Source organism: Solanum stenotomum, chromosome 8, assembly GCF_019186545.1.
Source record: "Solanum stenotomum isolate F172 chromosome 8, ASM1918654v1, whole genome shotgun sequence".
NCBI lineage: Eukaryota > Viridiplantae > Streptophyta > Magnoliopsida > Solanales > Solanaceae > Solanum > Solanum stenotomum.
This window is the reverse complement of record NC_064289.1, coordinates 57,284,729-57,306,862: the sequence shown is the minus strand read 5'-3', so window position 1 is coordinate 57,306,862 and position 22,134 is coordinate 57,284,729. Positions and strand designations below refer to the sequence as shown.

General features: G+C 29.7%; 1 protein-coding gene across 1 annotated transcript; it reads right to left on the bottom strand.

Moving 5' to 3' along the window:
* Positions 1-2,941: 2,941 nt before the first annotated feature.
* Positions 2,942-7,969, bottom strand: LOC125873051 (uncharacterized). The gene is made up of 9 exons (XM_049553904.1): positions 7,819-7,969; positions 7,580-7,696; positions 6,421-6,748; positions 5,583-6,027; positions 4,873-4,972; positions 4,646-4,705; positions 4,246-4,329; positions 3,935-4,042; positions 2,942-3,276 (listed from the first exon to the last, which is right to left on the bottom strand). Exons 1-9 carry the CDS (start codon positions 7,888-7,890, stop codon positions 2,962-2,964), a joined length of 1,629 nt encoding a protein of 542 aa, XP_049409861.1. The 5' UTR covers positions 7,891-7,969; the 3' UTR covers positions 2,942-2,961.
* Between the last annotated feature and the right edge of the window lie 14,165 nt (positions 7,970-22,134).

Sequence of the window (22,134 nt, the reverse complement as noted above, 5' to 3'; positions counted from 1 at the left end):
TTATGTAAGGTATGACCTTATGTAAAATTATGTGTACGCTATTACTGCTAATGTTTTTTTTTCAATTCGATATTCAATATTTATATTGGACCTCAATTAAATCTGAATACACACATTATAGAGGCCATTTAATTTACGAGTGCAATGCTCAAATAGGATTGTTAATGCTTAATAGCGTCGGTACACGCACATTGCTAAATAATCAAATTTTGGATATCTATGATGATCAATATTTCAAAGAGGTTACAAAAAGTACAATTAAGATTTTCCATCACACTATAGTATATGGGAAAATAAACAAGGGTCAATCATGGCCCATGAAGCAAAAAATAAAAATCAGAAAATGGAAAAGGAGTACATAGTTATGTAGTATTTAGAATTTTTCCTAAAAAGAATGAATTAATGTTGCTCCATAGTTGCCACTATATTTTTTTTTTTTCAATTAGTAGCCATAACAAAGGGGACCTTATAAGGTTGTGGATATTCATGAGTACGAGTAGGACGAGCAACCTTTTTACGACCTGCAAAGTTCTTTTCTGATATTTGACTTGTCATGCCAATAGAAGGAACAGTGGTGCCATTATTGGGAGATGGCGGCGGGACGGGTGGTTTCAATGGAAGAGATGACAACAAAAGGTATCTTTTTGTGATTTTACGACCTGCAAAGTTCCTTTCTACTATCTGACTTGTCATGCCGGTAGGATGTGGAGTGTTGGTGGCAGGATTGGGAGACGACGGCGGGATGGATTTCCACTGAGATGGCAACAAAAGGTATTTATATGTGGTTTTACAACCTACAGAGCTCCTTTCCATTATCTGACTTGTCATGCCAATAGAAGGAGTGTTGGTGCCAAGATCGGATAATGGCGGCGAGACAGGTGGTTTCCGTTGAGATGACAACAAAAGGTATTTATTTGTGGATTTATGACCTGCAAAGTTCCTTTCCAATATCTGACTCTTTATGCCAGTAGAACGTGGAGTGTTGCCGCCACCATTGGAAGATGGTGGCGAGACGGGTGGTTTCCATTGAAGAGATGACAACAAAAGGTGTTTGTTTGTAGTTTTACGACCTGCAAAGTTCCTTTCTAATATCTGACTTGTCATGCCAGTAGAACGTGGAGTGTTGGTGCCATTATTGGGAGATGGTGGAGGGACGGGTGGTTTCCATTGAAGAGATGACAACAAAAGGTATTTTTTTGTGGTTTTACGACCTGCGGAGTTCCTTTCTAATATCTGACTTGTCATGCCAGTAGAAAGTGGAGTGTTGCCGCTATGATTGGGAGATGGTGTCGGGACGGGTGGTTTCCATTGAAGAGATGACAACAAAAGGTGTTCATTTGTTGCCTGAATTACAACTTTGTTTCCTGAAAGAATTCGAGCAGCTTCGTTCCGTGTAGCGCCTAGAAAAAATAAAAACAGTAGTGTTAGTGTCATTTTACTACATGTAGAACCTAAAATGTTACTTTGTGATCTCATTGTTGGTATTAGAAAATAATGAATGAGGATTGTGATTATGGTGATTGGTTATTGAAATTGGCTGCATATTTATACCCTTATGAAATAATTAACGTGTTAGAAAGACTTCAAATTTTTCCAAGTTTTCAATTTCATGCAAAAAATTTGACCATTGACTGTTAGGGTTTACAAAAAAATTCGAAATTGAATTCTAGTCTTATATTCAAGAAAAAAAAAAGATTAATAATCGTTTGAGAATTGAAATACACGATGTTGATCCCATAACTAATATATCTTTAAAATAATAAAATTAATTTTATCTAATTCCGTTAATTCAAAAATATATTAGGAGTTTCAAGTTTTACAAGTGAATCGATTTAGAACACAATTTGGAGTTTAAACAAATTTAAGATCTTATAAAAGTGAAATATGGGAACAATTATTCGCGAGTACATCAAAGCTTTTGCCAATTCAAAATATTTTCCGAGTTTCAAATGTCTAGTTCAAATTCCGTGACATAATTTTCTGGAGTTTGAAATTTTAGAATTTATTTTTTTGAAATTTTCCGTATTTTAGCTAGATATATTCTTATCTAATTTATTTTCACATTAAAAGAGGTTAAATATTGAATAGTTATAAAAAAAAGTGGTTAAATATGAACTTCTTGAGTCATGAGCTATTTGACTTTGATAATAATAAAGTCTTTTTATTTTCTTAGCATGTTTTCTAATGGAATTAAAACGTTTTGACCATTGACTACGTGGAGTTTACATTGAAATATTAAATCGTGATACACTAAACAAAAACGTAAAAACAATGTCGAGAAATTTATATGTATTTTCGTAGCATATATATGTGTGTGGATACACTTTAAAATAACAATAGTTTAAAAAGATTACTAGAATAAAAGTTTGAGATTGTTATAGCAAATACGCGTTCAGATACAATTATTATCCAAATAAATATAATTAGATAGAAATATTATATATGCGTTGATATACATATTAAACTCGTGAATATTTCACAATTATTATGCTATACACTCATACATATACACAATATATTTATTCAGCTACATATTGTATTTATTAATTGTTGGACATGAAATTAAATATTTACTTAAGTTTGTTGTTAACAAAATTCTAATAACTCTATTAAATAAATAAGTATGCCACTAGACATTTGACATTCGTTGGTTTTGTTTAAATCTTTCTTTATTACGTTAGTAGATAAGTGCATCTTTTATTGCATTTTTTTTTTCTTTTTAGATTAAGCAAACATTACTAATACAAATTAACATCAAACAAATAAAAATGGATTAACTTGTAAAAAATCAAATTAAAGTATACAAATCGCGGTGGTAAGATTTGAATAATAAAAATTCAGAGTTAAAAAAAATAAAAATAAATATAATGATTGTGATCTTAATAATTATTATATGTTTGATAATAATTTATTAAGTGCGAACAAATAGAACATTTTCCCAACAATTGTGATGTTCATAACTCATAAGGGGAGCAAGTATCGAAATTCTGAGGCGTAAGGTTGAACCTCTATCATCTTAGCAAGCGATAGAGATTTCTTTTCCCCTGCGTCAAGGCAATCCATCATCGACTTTTTCAAAGAGCACGAGCTTGGTAATTGACTATACATCCATTCAATTAGTGACTCCATATCATCTGCAAAGTCTTTCATGTGCCATTGCATTAGCTTGGGCACCATTATCTTCTTCTTACTTGTTACTCCTACTGAAGCTTCCAAATACTCCATTTTTGCTCTTTCCAGCTCGTTCGAGACTTCATCTGGTCTGTAGATTCTTAGCTGTAACAACACAACATTGTTATACTCATGACTAGGAACTTACATTCACGGTGAAAATGTTTGACTCGACATAGAATTTGAAAATTATGATCTAAATAACAAGTAGATATTTTGAAAAATGACAAAATGGTCACTTAAGTTTAAGGGTTGGTTCAAAATAAACCCTTGAGTATGCAACTGAACAATTTTGATCCTTAAATTTTGTCAAAAATAACACTTTTAGGCTACGTCAAAACTAGAGTCTGGTGTAATTTCTGATATTTTTTGTTATAGTTTTTTAGTGTCTAGTTTAATTTTTTGGTTTGAATATTTTAGGATTTGGTTGGACTTTTTAGGTGTTTATGGTTCATTTTTTCACAACTATTTTCGTCAAATCTAATGAACAAAAATTGTGAATTGATTGACCAAGACTATAACTTTTGACAAATTTAAGGACCAAAATTGTTCATCACATACTTAAATGGGATTGTTTTGAACCTACCTTCAAACTTAAAGGACCATTTTGTCATTTTTTAAAAATATTTACGTAACTATAAATCATTTCATCAAAAGTAAAATAAAAAGCTTAAAATCAAGTTATTACTATACATAACAATATACCATATTTTTATTGGAACCGACTAAAAAAAATGTGTCACATAAATTGTAACGAACTTACTGCAGGTGAAGACCAACTTCCTCGACATAGTGAAAACGTGACATTAGGTTCTGGGTACTCAAGACCATAAGCATTCCTCAAAAATCTTTCGTTATCATCTTTCAATCCCTTTAAATCCAAAATAAATAATTGAATTCATCAAGCCAAAGAATGGTGAAAATTAATTAAAATGTATCTTGTAAGTTCAATTTCCAGTTGTTATCTCATATCATCACTCAATTAATATATATCTCCGAAAGTCATTATTTTGTAAATGACTTTCTTAAATAATATAACTATTAGTTGAGTGATCATCTGAGTGTATTACTCACATGCTCAGCGTCCCTTGGATGCCTAAGGATGAAATGTTCGATGGCTAACGCATTAAGTACAATACCACCAACATTTATCGCAGCCTGCAAAAAACGCAAGCATATCATGAAATTAGCAACAGACAAATTATGTAGCCGAAAGGAAAAAAAATGTTGCTAATCCTATTTAACGACAAATTTATAACATATTATCAAAAAAAAATTGTTAGCTAGGGCAATTTAACACAAATTAGAGACATTTTTTTTAAAATTAGAGACAATTAACTGAGTAGCTAATTCATCACTAATAATATTATCAAAAAAATTATGTTAGCTACAAGCAATTTAACGACAGATTAAAGAAAAAGTTAGTAGGTAATTCCATTATTTTTTTTCCGGTGAAATAAAAAATTGTGCATACCTTATTCACGAGAGACAATTGTTCCTCCTCCGTAGAAGGCAAACCGTGTTGTAGAAATGCCTGAATTTAGCATAAACAATAAGTTGTATTATCAGTATTCAGGTCAATTTGTATGCATCAAGACTATTTTTTTTCTACCTAGCTCTCACAAACACGAATACGAAGTTTTTTCTAGCAATTTTATTTTCTTTTTTCATAGAAAAAAAGCTTAACATGTCTTACAGTACATTCATTATGCAGATATTATAGATATTGATCCAAAATGCCAACTTCTGCTTGTATGTCAAGCAAGTTATGTCCACATTGCTAAATTTTTGCACCATACTCCTATAAAATATTAGGGAAAAAATCATAATTAGAAAAGATAGAAATTAGTGATAGACAAATTTCATAGCTAAACAACAAAATTTATCACTATTGGCCTATTCCTGTTTACCAATGGATTAGCTACAACTTAGCAAAACAACATGTTAGCTTCAAGCAATTTAGAGGTAGATTGTCAAAAAAAATATGGTAGCTACGAGCAATTTAACAACAAATTATCAAAAGATGGTGTTATTTGCGAGCAATTTAGTAACAAATTATCAAAAGAATATGTTAGCTATGAGCGATTAGTGATATATTATGAAAAAAATTTGTTAGTTGCAAGCAATTTAGCGACATACTATCAAAATAATATGTTAGCTATGAATAATTTAGCGACAATTTATCAAAAAACTATGTTATTGCGAGTAATTTAGCAACATATTATAAAAAAAAAAAAGCAATTTAGCAACAAATTATCAAAAGAATATGTTAGTTGCGAGCAATTTAGTGATAGATTATCAACTGCTTAACAAAAGAACATGTTAGCTACAAGCTATTTAGCAACAAATTAGTGACAAAGTTCATAGCTAATTCCAATATTTCTACTTATAGTGAAATTTGAAAAAGGTACCTCAACTTTCCCATTTGAGGAAGACATTCAGATATATGGCTTGTATTAAGAGAAGTTCTTGAGACTTGGATGAAATTCTTGTATGATCCAATCTCTCCATGGCTTCCATCAGTGTCTAACAAGATCCCATAAGGATCAAGATTAGACGCGTAATCGTTGAACGCGAACGTTGGAGCATCAACAGCAGCTGATGAACAAGTTTTGCTACATATGAAGCTGCTTTTGGATTTCTTGGAGGAAATTAGAGATTGTTTTACCATAGAAGTAGATGACCCTTTACTCTCTAATGATGCCTTGTTTAACTTAAGATATATACTTATTAAACATTTGAGTACTTCTTCCGATAACTTATTTGGCGTTTCAGTTTCCATTTCTATATCTGCAGATTGACTGTGGTGTCTGCGCCAGCTTCTTGAACCTCTGGAACTACTCTCAACTATTTCCTCTGATTAATTCCACAACAAACAATTTTTTTTGATAATGTTAGTATATTTGGATGTCACTATAGCTATTAAGTTTGAGTAATTTTTTTTTCCAAATTGGTATCAGAGCCTCTATGACTTTAGTTGAGATTTCAAATATAACCAAAAAAAAGGGAGATAAATGCTTCAATAATTGGAGGATTGATGACAAGTCCATCATCAACAACAAAAAAATGATGGTGATTAATAACAAATGTGTCAACAAAATTGAGGTTGGTACCAAGTGCATCAATGAAAATTGGAGGTTGGTGATGTATACATCAATGAAATAAAGGAAAATACGGCTAGAAGTTGTAATTATTTTTTATGAGCAATCAAATATGTAACTTTTTCGAGTACTAAGTATATTGACTTACCGGTGAGATCAATTGGAGTGTGGAAGTCTATGGAGGAACCAACAGTGGCTCTTCTTTCTTTTCGAATTCGATATTGTTTTCTTAGTTGTTGATAGTTACTTGATCTCGAGGCCACAGGGGGTTCAACATCTTTGTGTACTACTGGGCGAGGAGGCGGTAATTGCTTTGAAATCAGTCGTTGATGTTGCACTTGTTTAAGTTGCAACATTTCCCATTTTTCGGCTAACTCTTTCTCTCTGTACAATTTTAGCTTTAGCACGTCGACTTTTCTCTCTAACCAAGCTATCTCTTCTTCCGTGGTAACCATTTCTTCTAGTAGATGTTGAACCTGTAGTGACAGGTTCAGAATTTAAAGTTTACGAGAGTCACAACAAACATAGAGAAAGCTTGACAAAGGATATACGATTTGAAAATTTGTCTTTTATTGACTTTTTTGCATTAGAGTATCTATCCATCCAAAATTACAAATTAAATTAGAGAAGAATGTTATCAGAAAATCGCTAATTTTTTTTATAGATGTTTCATGAAATTTGGCTTGTCGGTGAAGGAGTTTCGGATGGAAAAACCGTCAATTTAAATAAAAAATTAGTGATATTCTGATAGTGAAAGAAGCGGAAGATAATATATATGTATGCCCTCCGACATTCACACACTTTGGTCTTTAGTATCTCTTTGACCATCTTTATCCAAAAATTCAAACTAACGAAGAAACACTATCAGAAAATTGCTAATTTTTTACAGACATTTTCGTGGAAAATTGGCTCGTTGGTAAGCGGTTTTAGACAATAAAAGCCATTGGGAACGTTATCAATGAGCCAATTCCCATAGAAAAATTAGTGATCTTCTGATAACAAAAGAAACAAATGATATATATACCCTACAACATTCACATAATTTGGTCTTAAGCTTATATTTGACTATCTATATCCAAAAAAATCAAACTAAATGAGAAACACTATCAGAAAAATGCTAATTTTTTTCGAAAATTTCTTATGGAATTTGTCCAAAATTGACTTGTTGGTAAAAAGTTTCAGATGGAAAAGTCATCAGAAACGTTATGGACGAGCCAAATTTCTTGACGGATTACATCAGAAATTTTTTATAGAAAATTAGCGATTTTTTAATAGTGACTAAAAGCAGAAGATATATATTTACATACCCGGCGAGGGAGGGTGGACAGGCAAGGAAAAGAACCAACATTTGGTCTTTGTAATGCATATTGCAAAACTGTTTTCAGTTGAAGTTGCCCATCTAATTCTTCTCGCAATTCCTCAACCTATTAACAATACATACGAATATTCAAAAATGTCAACAGGTGTGTGTCAGACACAAATACGTACGATAATATTTTTGAAAAATTTGAACAACATAGCTAGACAATATTAATATAATCATTACCTCTTCTTTAAGAAGTATTTTTTTCTGTTTCTCATCACTTGGCTGCATCAACAAGTCTTCAAATTTCATCATTCAAAAATGAAATACTAAATTTTATTTTTTTGCCCAATTTTCAAAATTATTTAGCCAAGATATGTATGAATATTTGATTCATCCACATATTTAAGATATGATATAAATTAATGTGGAAAAAAAAAGTGAACGTGAGTTGCACCAACAAACTTTTAAGGACAAATTGAGGCGAGACAGGACGTGATGTCCATGAACTGTTTTAATATTCAACCGTTTGTCTGGTTGTCACAAGGGAATCATATGGTTGGTTACGAGTTCGATAAGATTCAGTAATTTCGACTCAAATTTTATATTCGTGCTAAAAAAAATGTTTGGTAGATACTTTTTCTGTTTTAATTTATTTATCTTAGTTACTATGTGAACAATAAAAAAAATAAAATTGACCATATTTTTATCAAATATTATTTAAATAATTTGAATTGTTGACTACCATGACTTATAATAATACTTTTATGTAGTATCTAAATATGTAAATTTTATTTCATGAAAAAATGAATAGTTCATATCCGAATTCACATTGAATATTAGTTATTTCGACCAATCTAAACCAAATCAATACAAATAGAATGATATTGAGTATACATATCAGTTCAACTATAGAACAATAACATACTCGTTGTAATCTCAAAAGTGAAGTTAATTAGTGGAAAGTGATGTGTTATTCAGGGGCGAAGCTACAACCAATTAAGAATGTGCAGCTGAACAACCTTCATCGAAAAATTACACCTCCACCTAATCTATTAGCTATCTCTGCTATTCTTTTTAATTCTTTTTATTATTATTATTATTATTATTATTCAAATTGCTTTTTTATCTGTCTCCGATGGCCCATCCCGCAAATTACTACGTAATCTATTAATTAATTGATTTTTTATCATTTTTTATGAGTCGAATCTATAATAATCTTTAAACAAGAAGTGAAGGGTGTTTACTTGAGCAAATCCTCGATTCAAGTAAAATATATAAATCTAATAGTAAAAAAGAAATACAGTAATACTGAAAAAAGTCATATTGAAAGTAATGAACAAAAGAAGAGCAACGATAATAAATAATACAATAATCAAAATAAATTAATAAATGGTCTAGAATCCATAAACTTAACTTTGACCTTTTATTTTTTGTTCATAAATAAAGTGATTGCAATACAATCACGAGCATAATTATAGTACCTAAAAATATTATTGGTGGCATCTTATTTGACTTTGAAGAATAAACATAAAATACTTTATATGCTTTGTTAATTCTTAACAACTTTACAAGTTACAACTCATGTATTAAATATACTAAAATTAAGTGATGTAAATATTTATTAATTAATTATTTTCACCAAGTACACAACTTTCGTACTATTAATTAGAAATTGTGTACCTTCAAACAAAATAGCTTCATGCTCTCCGTTTGTCTCAATTTATATGAACATAAATTGAATTTTGAAAGTCAAACTTTTTAATTTTGATCATGAATTTAGATTTTTTTTAAAAATAAAATTTATGTATTTGAAAATTATGTTAAAAGTATTTTAAATTATAAATAATTGATAATTAAAAATATTTAAAAGGTAGATGAAACTTTTGAAACTAAAAAAAGTTTGATCAACTTTTGAAATCCGAATACGACCACAACTCATGGCTAACTTTTTAGTGATTTTTCTATACATATGTATATATATAAGATCTGAATGACTGAGCCGAAATTATTAAATTCAGATAAACCCGCATCATTGACAATACATCCACCCCTACAACGATATATGTTCTTTCTGAAGAATTAAATTCCGAATTATATGCTTTGTGAGAAATAAAATAAAAAATAAATCAGTATATTATGAGAAAAGAAATACGATAAAAACAAAATGAATAAGTTATATATCTAGTCGATCGGCCAAACCAATTACATTTAGTAGACAAATATACACTGTTTGTTTTTAAAAATGTATATTTTATGTACATCATTCAATAATATACCAAAAAATACACATAAACTGACTATTATTTTGATGAACGATTAGATAATATAGTTTTTTCGGGTAAGGTTTGGGCAATTTAATGGGTCACGGCTATTTCACCCAACCCGTTAAACGTTAGGCGGGCTAGACAAATTAAATGATGATATTGAATCTTGATTGCCAGTGCCATCATTGGGAGTTGGTGGTCGGACAGGACGCCATTGTAGAGATGGTAACAAAAGGTGTTCATTTGCCCTCCAAATTGCAACATTTTTTTCATTATCATGTGAAAGAATTCGAGCAGCTTCATTTTGTTTAGTGCTTAGAAGAAGCAAAAACAATAGTAGCATCAATATTTTAGTAGTACACATAGAAGCTAAAATGTTAGAACTACTTATCTGTGATTTCATTTTCTTGAGATAATTGGAATGAGAAATTGGAGTTTAAATCACAAGGGATATTTATAGTCATGAAAATAATTAACGCGTTACCAAAAGTCGTTCAAACTTTTACAATTTTTTTAATTTCATGAAAAAAGGATTTGACCATTGACTTCTAGGGTTTATGAAAAAAAAGAAAATTGAAGTTGAACTAGTCCTATGAAAATTAAATGAAAACACATTGGATATTTTACAAATTAGACCAAATTAAAATCATCTATAGAAAAATATTAAAACAAAAAAAAATTGAATTTGCTAGCCAGAGTGTAATGTCGATTACAAGTGCTCGATCGATCAGATAGGATAGAAACGAATAAGAAAGTTTAATCTTCAAAAGGCCTTCAAAAAGATGGGCTTTAGGGGACAATACTTTTTGTGGTTTGCGTACGAAAAAGTCAAGTATTCTACGCAGACTTGATTTATTGAAATTTTTGCTTGAAAAAATGCTTTCAAGCTTAAACTTATTTATTTAGTTATATATACATAGGAGTATATTTTTGTAGGTTTGAAATAATTGAGAAAAGAATAATACGAAGGAAAAAAGAGTAATAATTTTTTTCTTTTTCTTTATAAAATCATTTTTTTAAATTCAACTACAAAGTTTAAAGATATATGTCCCCAATTACCAACTTTAATTCAAAAACTCAAAATCAATTTTCTACATATGTTAGAAGTCAAGTACACCTTTCCCCTTCTTCAATTTATAGACATTAATAAATTAGGAAATTAAATTTGGAATTATTCTTCGAGTTATAAATTAATTAATTCAAATAGTCAAACGTAAAGAAGAGGTAAACCATATTATATAAATAGAGAGAAAAAGAGAAGGACATTTCCTCTATTTTTAAAAGATATATAATTTTGTTAAACTTTCTTAGAAGGGAATTTTTTTTATAAATTAGTCTTGTAATCCTCTGCTCTAAGTTTACTTATGATCACAAGTCAAACAAAATTTGATCTATAAAAAAATAATTAATCTAATTATCATTATTTATGTATTAAAACACACCTAGTTAAAGATGCTGACAGTTCAAATAGAAAAAAGATGGACTAATTAACTTCGAAGTGTGTTTAATACATAAATAGGTTAGAATTCATGAATAATATAAAAAATCTTTAAGCCTCAATGCACATAATAAGTCGAATTATATTTTGTATATAATATGAAATCCTTTATCATCACATAAACCTGCACTCAATTTTTCATATATTTAGATTTTATTTTTTATGTGGTTTGATCTGTTTCTTTTTTTATTAGTTCGTTCCAGACGATCGATACATTTTTCTATTTGAAAATATTTTATCATGAAATCTTTAGTTATACTATCAAGCATAAGCTTATTAGCTACAAAGATATCAATATGTTTGAAATTTCAAGTTATTCATATTTTTTTCTTAAATATCGTATCAAATCAAATATTACGCCATAAAACAAAACTTTGATGGTACACATTACTCTCTGTACTGTCAAGTTTACTATGGTGCCAAGTTTACAATTTTTTTATTTTCAATTTTTCAAGTTACAATTAATTTAGAATTCTTCAGCCAAAACATTGCACTTTTATGTAGACAAAAAACACAGAAAATGATGAAGTATTTCATTTTCATAAATATGAAAATATATACTATATAATAAGTCTAGACAATGATAGTGCATAACTATTTTTTATATTATCAGGTCATTTAAAAAATAATTATAAAATCCTATAAAATTTTCGACATTGGCAATTGAGATATTGGAAAAGTATGTATCATATATATTGAGATAATGTTAACATTCATGTTATATAAAAATAAAAAAGTACAAGAAAAATTAAAGAATCTGTCCAAGTCAAACTGCACATAAGGCAGCTCAAATCTAAAAAAAATAAAAATAAAATTAAGTCAGTGACGATTACATTGTTAGTATGTAAAACTTAAACTCTCTTCTTTTATTTGATGTTCAGTGGAAGAGGTTGGAAGTGGCGGAGGATGTGAAAAAATCTCTTTACGACCAACAAAATTCCTTTGTGATACTTGACTGACCATGTTAGTACGAGCATTAGTACCGGGATTTGATCCAGGAGGACGAACTGGACGCCATTGCAAAGATGGTAATAAAAGATAATTAGTTTCTTCTTTATGTTCAAGAAATCTTGATGCTTCACTTGTATCTATTTTTAAAAATAGAAAAAATAGCAAGATTATACAACAAGTAGCAAAAAAATTGTTATTTGCCATGTTAATTTAATTTGTTGGAAAAAAATAAGATGGAGTTTGAAAGAGTTTATGATTTTGGTGAATAAAGTTAGTGTGATGTGATAATAATTAATTTGTTGTGTATTTATACTCATTATAGAACGTGTTGCTACGACTTTGATTTTTTCATGATTTTCTAATTTTTCAATTTTGTGGTGATATTTGACCATTGACTGTTTGTGGGTCAAAACAAGAATTAAGCCAAGAAAGAAAATGATATTGAACTGGTCATATATATATATGAGAGAGAGGAAAAGAATATATATAAATAAATAAAAATAGAACTGGTCATATGCTAGAGAAGCAACTGAATAAAAATACTCATAAAATTATTTTTTATTTCTTATATGATATTTGATAATTTCGTTAAAATTTTGATTAATTCAGTTTCGTACCACACACATTAACAGAAAATCCATTTAAGAGGAAAACAATCCATTTTTGCTTTAACTATCTGATGTATATAACATATCAATACAATTAATTTGAATACACAGATAAAAAAGGGCTCGCAATAGAAGTTTTTAGTGTTTCCTACAAAGGAATGACTTCTTAATTAAGGATAACACTCGAAATATCATATTAATAATCGGGTCTCGGGTATCAGTGTCGGATATCGAGGTCGGGGTCATGTGTCGGGTCGGGGTCGGGTCTTGAGTCAGGGTTGGGGTTGGGGTCAGGTGTCAAGTAGAGTGTCGAGGCTCGGAGTCATGTGTCGGGTTCATGGACGGGTCTTGAGTCAGTGTTGGGGTTGGGGTCAGGTGTCAGGTAGAGTGTCGAGGTCGAGTATCGGGGTTGGGGTCGGGGTCAGGTCGGGTCTCGGATCTCGGGTGGGGTGTCGGGGTCGAATCCCCGATCAACAATTGGATCCTAAATTAGACTGTTGGGGCCGAGAGTCGTGGTCGGGTCGAGTCAGATACCAGGTCAGGGTCGCTCTTGGATTGTGTGTTGGGGTCAGGTTCGAGTGTCAGGATCATATTCCAATTCGAAAGTTGGGTCTCGTATCGGGAATGCTCAGGGTTAGGTCCTGGGTTGGGTCTTGGGATCATGTCTTACTTCGGGTCATGGTCAGGGTTTTTTATTTTTTTTTCTTTTAAAAAAGACCCCATTGGGCCAATTTATTTGAAATAAAACATTTGTGGTCATGGTCAGGATCGAATCCTAATTCGAATGTCAGGTCCCGTGTGGGGAGTAGGGTCAGGTCCCGAATTGAGTGTCGGGATCGAATGTTGGATCGATTATTAACACATCCGCCTCCTACACATTTTTCATAAATAAATAGAAAAATAAAAAGATGATATATATTATTCCACTAATTACTACATGACTTATGATGGACAATTAGTACAGTCGGCCTTTTTTTTTACTTCGTTTATGAAATTAAAAAATGAATAAAACAATGAAACAAAAGTAAGGTCTATAAGTGCAAAAAAATGTCATGAATTGAGTCATTTTAAGTGTCTTTTGGGATGTGATATTCGTTTAGCAGGAAGAATGGTGCGCATCGCCTATATATATTTATCGTTCTTGCTCAGAAACCAAACCACATACTATATTTTTGTGGATGTTGCTTTTATGATGTGGATACTCTATCATTGTTGGAAGAAGGGAGAGGAGGAGGAGGAGGAGCCACCTTCTTACGACCTGTAAAGTTCTTTTTAGATATCTGACTTGTCATGTTTGTACAACAATTGGTACCAGGATTTGGTTCGGGAGGAGGAACAGGACGCCATTGTTGATATTGTTCATTTTCCCTCCAAACACTTTCTTTTTGATCTTCTTTATTTTCAAGAAATCTCGCTCCTTCACTTGTTTCCATGATTTTATTGAAGCAAAGATTATACAAATTTAATGTAAAAATACCCTCCTATACATTCATCAATTTGCTAATGCAAATAGAAGAGATTAGTTATATAGATCTCCTTCTACATCTAAGTTATTAAAAATTTAACTAGTAAAAAAATTGCCTTGTCAAACCTCCTTCTTATGCTAGGTAATTGCCATTTGTCGAGTTGAAATGGTCCCTTCACCTCTTTCGAAAGATGTTGAAAAGAGTAGTAGAATATGTTATTTCCACTCATTAATGGCGATTTAGCCAAAATGTCCGCTACCTAAAATTAGCCTCTCTAATATGATCCCTCTCAATGGAGAATTATTGAATTTTATATAATCCCTCTCATAACATGTAGCGTTTTTATTTTTTTCATGGTGTGATTTTGACTGTCGACTTTTGGTTTCACAAATAAATTTAGAAATTGAATTAGTCATATGTAAGATAATTAAAATAGATTAACCTAATAATATTAATTAATCATATTTAGTACACCAAGATATGCTACTTTTCCCATTTATTTAAACGGGGAAAAGAGAAACAACCAAAATCAAGTTTGAGTTTGGTTGTTGGGTTGCGGTTCAGGTTTACTTGGGGATTCATTTAAAATAGATAATTTAAATTAAAATTAGGTAATTTTGGTTACTTTGGAGAATTAAATCCGTCCAAATTAGGTGTATTTGTGTTAAGTTTAGTAACGATAAAGATATTATAAATAGCTCAATAATATGACGAATGACAAAATTAACAAATAAACGAAGAGTAGACATATTTTTTACCCCTTGCCTTTTATGTTATTTGGTACAATTATTAGGTGAAAAATGATTGGATTGAATTAAAACTAAGTTGATCATAGCAGATCAAGTTAATAAATGTGTCATACTCTCAACCCACTCGAAATATGTGTGGTTCAATTATCAATACTCTAATCCGATCACTCATCTTGACCTAATTTAAGTATAAATATATTGTCTATTAAAAGTAAAAATTGTTCCACCAACTTTAACTGATATGATTTTTAATTATTGACCCGACCTATAAAACTCTGTACGGCTTACAAAGATTTGGACATAAATAAATTTCCACCTCTAGGTTAGGTCTAACTCAACCATTATTTTCTACGATTATAGAAGTATGGGTGGAGATGTGGTATCAACATATTAGCTTATTGTCAATAAATTCAAACTCAAAGGGCAGTTTCGTCTTTTCATTATGTAACGTGTTATGAGCTAAATTCATGTTGTATGGATATATACATAGTTGTGATGTGGAGTATAAGCAATAGATCGACATGCCAAATATAATGTGAAACTCTTTTTTGAATTTGTGTAATATAACTTGAAGTATTTTTTTTTATTGTAACAAAAATTTATATGATCTATTCAAATTATTGGGTCCGTGGCAGCATGGCATTGTTCATCTAGTACAAACAAAAACAATTGCAATAATTAAATCAATAAACAAATCAATATGAAGATGATATAAGTTATTCCATTAATTACTGCATGCCATATGAAGAATTTGTATATCGACCATTCTTTTACTTCTTTTGTGAAGCATGATGGTAGACGATACATGATAAAAATAAATAAAACAATGAAACAAATGTCCAACATTATCCAAAAATTATCAATTGAGTCATTTTTAGAGTTTTAATTAAAAGGTACTAAGTAATATGTATTCCTAGGGTTGTAGCAACATGAATGATGCATCGCCTATTTATTATTCAGAAACCAAAATGAACACGCCTACCACCTACTATATTGTAGGTGGATGTTGCATGCTTTACGTGACTTGTTATCTTCAATGGGTAGCCATGCTAATTTCATCTTCCTTACGACCTGCAAAATTTCTTTCTGATATTTGACTTGTCACGGCATTAGTACCAGGATTAGATTGGGGAGAACGAACGGGGCGCCATTGCAAAGATGATAACAAAAGATTTTCTTTTCCCTTCCAAATTATGACTTCTTCTTTATGTTCAAGGAATCTTGTTGCTTCACTTGTTTCAAAAAATTGGAACAAAAAAAGAAGCAAAATTACACAACAAGAAGTAGCAAAAAGATTGTTACTTTGTGTTGCCATATTGATTTAATTTGTTAGAAAATTAAGATGGATATTGAAGACTAATTATATGATTTTAATGAATTTGATAATTAATGAGATTGTGATGAATCATTAAGACATTTGGTGTATTTATACACTTATTATAACGTGTTGCTACTACTAATTAATTTGATTTTTTTTCTCAAATTGTTATTTTCAGTTTCATGGTATAATGTGGAATTGACATCGACTATTGACTACTTGACATCATAAAAAATATATTCAAGGTATTGAACTAGTCATATGTGAGCTGAAAAAAGAGAGAATAATTTTAGGTCTTTTGGTTTTATTATGTTTTATTTTTTGTTAAAATTACTCAAAAATTTGTTAGTATTTCGATAACTTTCTTTGATATAATTTTAGATCAATCTTTTTTCTTTTTATCACCCTTTTTAATGACTATATACTTGCAAATGGACTATTTTGCACAAATCTTAATCATTTCAACGACATCTGAATGTTCATGCCTTGATATAAATATCGAATATTTATATATTTCGATCAAGAATATATGTAAATAAATTAATCACCTAGCATTTTTATTAATGTTTGGGATAAATAATTCTATTTTTGTAACCTTAATAGAAAGTTAAATCTTTATTACTCAACAATTACTTTGTTTGAATCAATTCAACAACAAGACTAAAGAGATTTATGAATAGAAGTCACATAAAGAGAATTGAAAGGTTGATTTTATTGTTTCACTTTTTCACGTCAATTCCAACAATTAATAGTTACATTGTAAGGAAAATAGGAAACAAAAATAGAGGATAAAGACTTTGAAGCGTGAAAAATCTATTTATTTTTTTTAAAAAAGAAATAGTATCATATAAATATAAACAATTCTCTTTAAGATACAATAAAGTCGTTTATATATGTTAATATTTGTAGATTTTTCTTCTTAGTTACTTCATAAAGGAAGACTTAAAAATTAAGACTAGTAATATATAAATAATTCAAACTTATTTCACCTGTCATTATAGGATAATTTCATTTTACCTATATTATAAATTAGCTTACATGCCTGAGTAACAATTAAGGGGGTTGTAGTTTTAGAAGCAAGTTATATAGAGATTAATTATGTATAAAGTAATAATACATGAATTGTAGTGTATAAATTATTAAATTAGTAATATAGAGATTAATTGTCATGCGGTGACACTATAATACGGATATTATAAGGTAGGGATTAATTATTTACTTGCTCAATGTTTGATTTTTATTGTATTAAAAATTAGTGTGTAATGTATATTTTAAAATATATCTTCAAACAAATAAAATAATTGCTATTATGTTGGGGGTTATTTTTGTCATTCAATATAATAGTCTGTTGCACAATATATTCAAATTTTATTTCTATCTAAAAAAAAAATTCACTCACCCAACAAATTCAAAGTTGCGTCGTTCACATTAGTCAGTTCAAAATTGATTCGAAATTGATAATTTTAAATTGAAAAAATAAGTTATTGATTTATCGGTAACATAATAGATATTAGTTTAACAGTTTTAATTTTTTTAATTATTATCGGATTATCAGTTCTTAACAGTTTGAGGTTTTTTTCTTAATGGGTTAAACGATAATCCGATAGTAAATTAATAAATTATATTTATACCATTCAGTATATAAAGTCATTGACTTAGGGTTTAGTTTCATATTTTTTTTAATTTTTGGTAGTCTCAAACTTTAAGCTATTCTACAATGTGTTAGTATTTCTTTTAACAAGATGTCATCTATCAAATTCATGTGCATGCATGGTTTATTTGGTTTATCACCTTGTTTCAAAGTGATTTTCATTAATTATTTATTTTTGTGTGTCAAATCTTAATGGTTAAACCAATAACCAATAAGTCAATATCTTGATGATTCTATAACAGTTTAGCATATCTACAAACCAATAAACGATAAGTTAAACCGATAAACTTCAAAACCGAACTGAACCGTCAAATATGCAATCCTAGTGAACATTGGACTCATTACATGAAAGCACTCCCAACATAATTTTCTCTGCCAGAACTCCTAACATAGTTTAACATATATATATATATTCATAAAAATAATTTTCATCATATATAAATAATATAAAAAAATTCAAAAGCAATTAAGATGAACCCATTATATATAAATAATATAATTTTTTTTCAAAAGGAATTCAGATAAACCCTTAGTCCTATTTATGTTATTGTTATTCAAATTGAATGTTTGTGTTATCATTTGATGAATCGAGACTCAAAATTAATCATAATAACAATATTTGCATAAACATAATATTAATAAGATTATAATATTAAAGCTAAGGCTCCACTATTTTTTACTCCATACATATATAGCTAGCTAATGTGCTATTGAAAATTAGTACATTGGCCATTCTTATTTCTCTCCATCTACTTCTTTTGTGAAGCATGATGGTCGATACATAAATTAATAAATAAATAAATAAATGACGAAAAACTCTGTTCACCAATGCTATGATAGATGGAAAAAAATCACCAACAATTTTTTGTGTCTGTTATGGATATATATTTGTTATCAGAAAAAGGAAGTGGAGGAGGATGAGCAACTTCCTTACGACCTGCAAAGTTCCTTTCTGATATCTGGCTTGTCACGTCTGTAAAGGAGTTGGTTCCAGGATTTGACCCCAGAGAACGAACCGGACGCCATTGCAAAGATGGTAAGAGAAGATATTGTCCATTATTTTCCCTCCAAACACCTTCTTCTTTATGTTCAAGGAATCTTGCTGCTTCACTCGTTTCCATGCTTATGAAAAATAAAAGAAGCAAGACTATACAACAATAAGTTGCATAAAAATTGTAATAACTTTTTGCTACCATGTTGATTAATTGATTTAATTTATTGGAAGATTTAAGATGGGAAATGTAATAATATTTGATTTTGGTGAAATTGGTAATGAGATTATGATGAAGATTTAGTGTATTTATAACCTTTCATAACGTGTTATATATTGCTACGACTTTAATTATAATTGATTCAATTTCATTGTATTGTTTTGAATGTTGACTACTTGGCGTCACAAAGAAATTTAGAAATTGAATTGAACTAGTCTTAAAAAGAAAAAAAAAAAAACTCATATTATTATTCACACCTAGCTAAATCTACATGGATATTGTTGTTTATCGAAAATAATTACTCTACCTTCCCACAATGGTATAGTCCGTGTATATTAAACCTTCTTCAAAATTTACTTGTGGGACTACATTCAGTGGCGGAGTAAAAAATTTCGTTGAGAGGTGTCAAAATTAGATGGAAAAAAAATGCTGAAGTAAAAACTTGAGCCAAAGATCGAACACCAGACCATTGAGAGCTTTTGCAGCTCCCTAACTGTTGCACTTTGCGCCAAGAGATGTCAACATTAATATATATTGAAATAAAATCCAAATTAATATACTTATACAACATAATTTTTCAATGAAAGAGTCTCGCTTAATATCTCTCGGACAAAAATAGCTCTACTCTTTTTACAAGACTACACTACCTATATTATTTTTGTTGTAATTAAATCTACATGGATTGTATTGATTACTTTTCAATACTACAAAAATAAAAGCGTACAACAATAAGCTGCAAAAATATTGTTACAACAACTAGGTAATTTTTACCCAATAAATAATCGCAACATATTCAATGAATTACAAAGACAGTTCCTTTAATTAACTTGCACTTAATATTCATTTTGACACTTTAATTTATATGCCAAATAATAAATCTATGTCAGTTAGCAAATAATGGTATGCATGAGTCTTTCTCAAACATAAATGACATAAATGAGCCAAACTTTTAACGAATGATACAGATGAGCCTTTTCTCAAAATTCGATGACACATTTGAGTCTTCTCCCTATTATAAAGGCCAAAATGCATAGACAATTCCTTTAGCTTGCCCTTAATATTCATTTTGACACTCCAACATAATTTGTTCCATTTTAATCTTTCAATTTCATTTTTTATGTATCATTTAAATACAAAATACTAATGTTTATGATTCAATTATTTTTATTTATGCTGTTTAACTGCAATTTACACTTTAAAAATTGATCGATGTTCGTTATTTTTGTAAAAGAAAATGAAAAATGACAAATGAACATCGATTTAAAAAAAGACAATTTAATTTTTATAGTTTCTATGCATTTTTACGTGAAAAATAATCAATGCAAATGTGTATCCATTTTTTTTCTAAAGTCTGATGATTTTTATTATTCATATTGAAGTTGAACTAAAAATTAAAAGGTGGATATTTGAGTTAAAACATTTTTTAATCATTTTTTAATTATTGAAAATACTCATGAACTTAACTAAAATTATTAGTTTTGTCTCCGAACTATTGATAGGCTTAAAAACACCCTCTACTTGACTAACTAAACTTAGATACACTCCTATATTCCATGTGACATAGCAAGTGGTCTCAAACTTTTGTAAGAGTATGAGGCTCTAAATAAAAAGTCCAGAGAAGTGTTGAAAACATCTTTAAAGTTGATTGAGAATTTAGAAGTGTATTTCATTCATGTTGCTTGATCGAGTGTGTATTTAAGTCAAACAAATGAATATTTTCAAGACGGTCAGTAATTCAAAAATAAAACTAATAATTCTTGTCTAATTTAAATATGTTTTTAATACTTATATCAAAATATATTTGTCTATGAACTATGCTTTTGGTTTGAATAATTATTACTCCAAGAAGACTAAAGAGATTTATGACTAAATGCCCACAAGAGTTAGCAGTCTGAGACAAACATCCACTTTGTTTCTCTTTTTCCCCACATTGACTTGGCTTGTGACTTGTGAATAACAAGCCATAAAAAATCCTTCCAACATTCCATTAGTGTTGTTTAGAGGAAGTTTTTTCATCGAGTTCAAATTCAAAATTTCTGATTAAAAGTAACGAATTTTCATAAATTTCACTATTACTCCTCAGTGGCGACATATTAATATTTCTTGATCATCGTAATATATTGGCTTATTTAATATACTTTTGTATTTATAGTTAGAGATGTCAAATAGATGAGTTGCATTGATTTTAAACGGATCAAAACAGACTATGGTATTAAATAGATTGATTAAAATGAGCTAAAAATGCGATCATAACCCAACAAATTAATAAACAGTGAAAACTTAGTACATTGAGACCATTCTATCGATACACAAAATAAATGAAAACAATGAAATAAAGAGCATATAATATGGTCCAATATTACAACGTTATATCAAGAGTCTTGGTATATATATTTATTCTCTTAATAATATGTTCGTGCCCATTTGTGTGAGTTCGAATATCTCATTAGCATACGTATCAAATAACTTTGTCTATCAATGCTCTGACGTATGAAAATAAATCACCTTACATTTTTTGTTTCTGATGTGGATACTCGTTACTAGAAGGAGGAAGTGGAGGAAAATGTGCAATTAATTCCTTACGACCAACAAAGTTTCTTTCTGAAATCTGACTTGCTATGTTTGTAGGAACATTGGTACCAGGATTAGATTTGGGAGAACGAACAGGACGCCATTGCAAAGATGATAACAAGAGATTTTCTTTTCCCATCCAAATAATTACACTTTCTTCTTGATCTTCTTTATGTTGAAGAAATCTTGTTGCTTCACTTGTTTCCATGCTTAGGAACAAAAATAAAAGAAAGATTATACAATAAGAAGTTGCAAAAATAATATTGTTA

What these genes read in the sequence shown, in the direction of transcription:
- LOC125873051 (XM_049553904.1), bottom strand. Translation starts at nt 7,890, where the DNA reads ATGATGAAATTTGAAGACTTGTTGATGCAGCCAAGTGATGAGAAACAG. An exon ending in CCTCAAATGGGAAAGTTGAG is followed by an intron (nt 4,973 to 5,582) that starts GTACCTTTTTCA and finishes AATATTTTATAG; the next exon opens with GAGTATGGTGCAAAAATTTA. An exon ending in ATCCAAGGGACGCTGAGCAT is followed by an intron (nt 4,043 to 4,245) that starts GTGAGTAATACA and finishes TTGGATTTAAAG; the next exon opens with GGATTGAAAGATGATAACGA.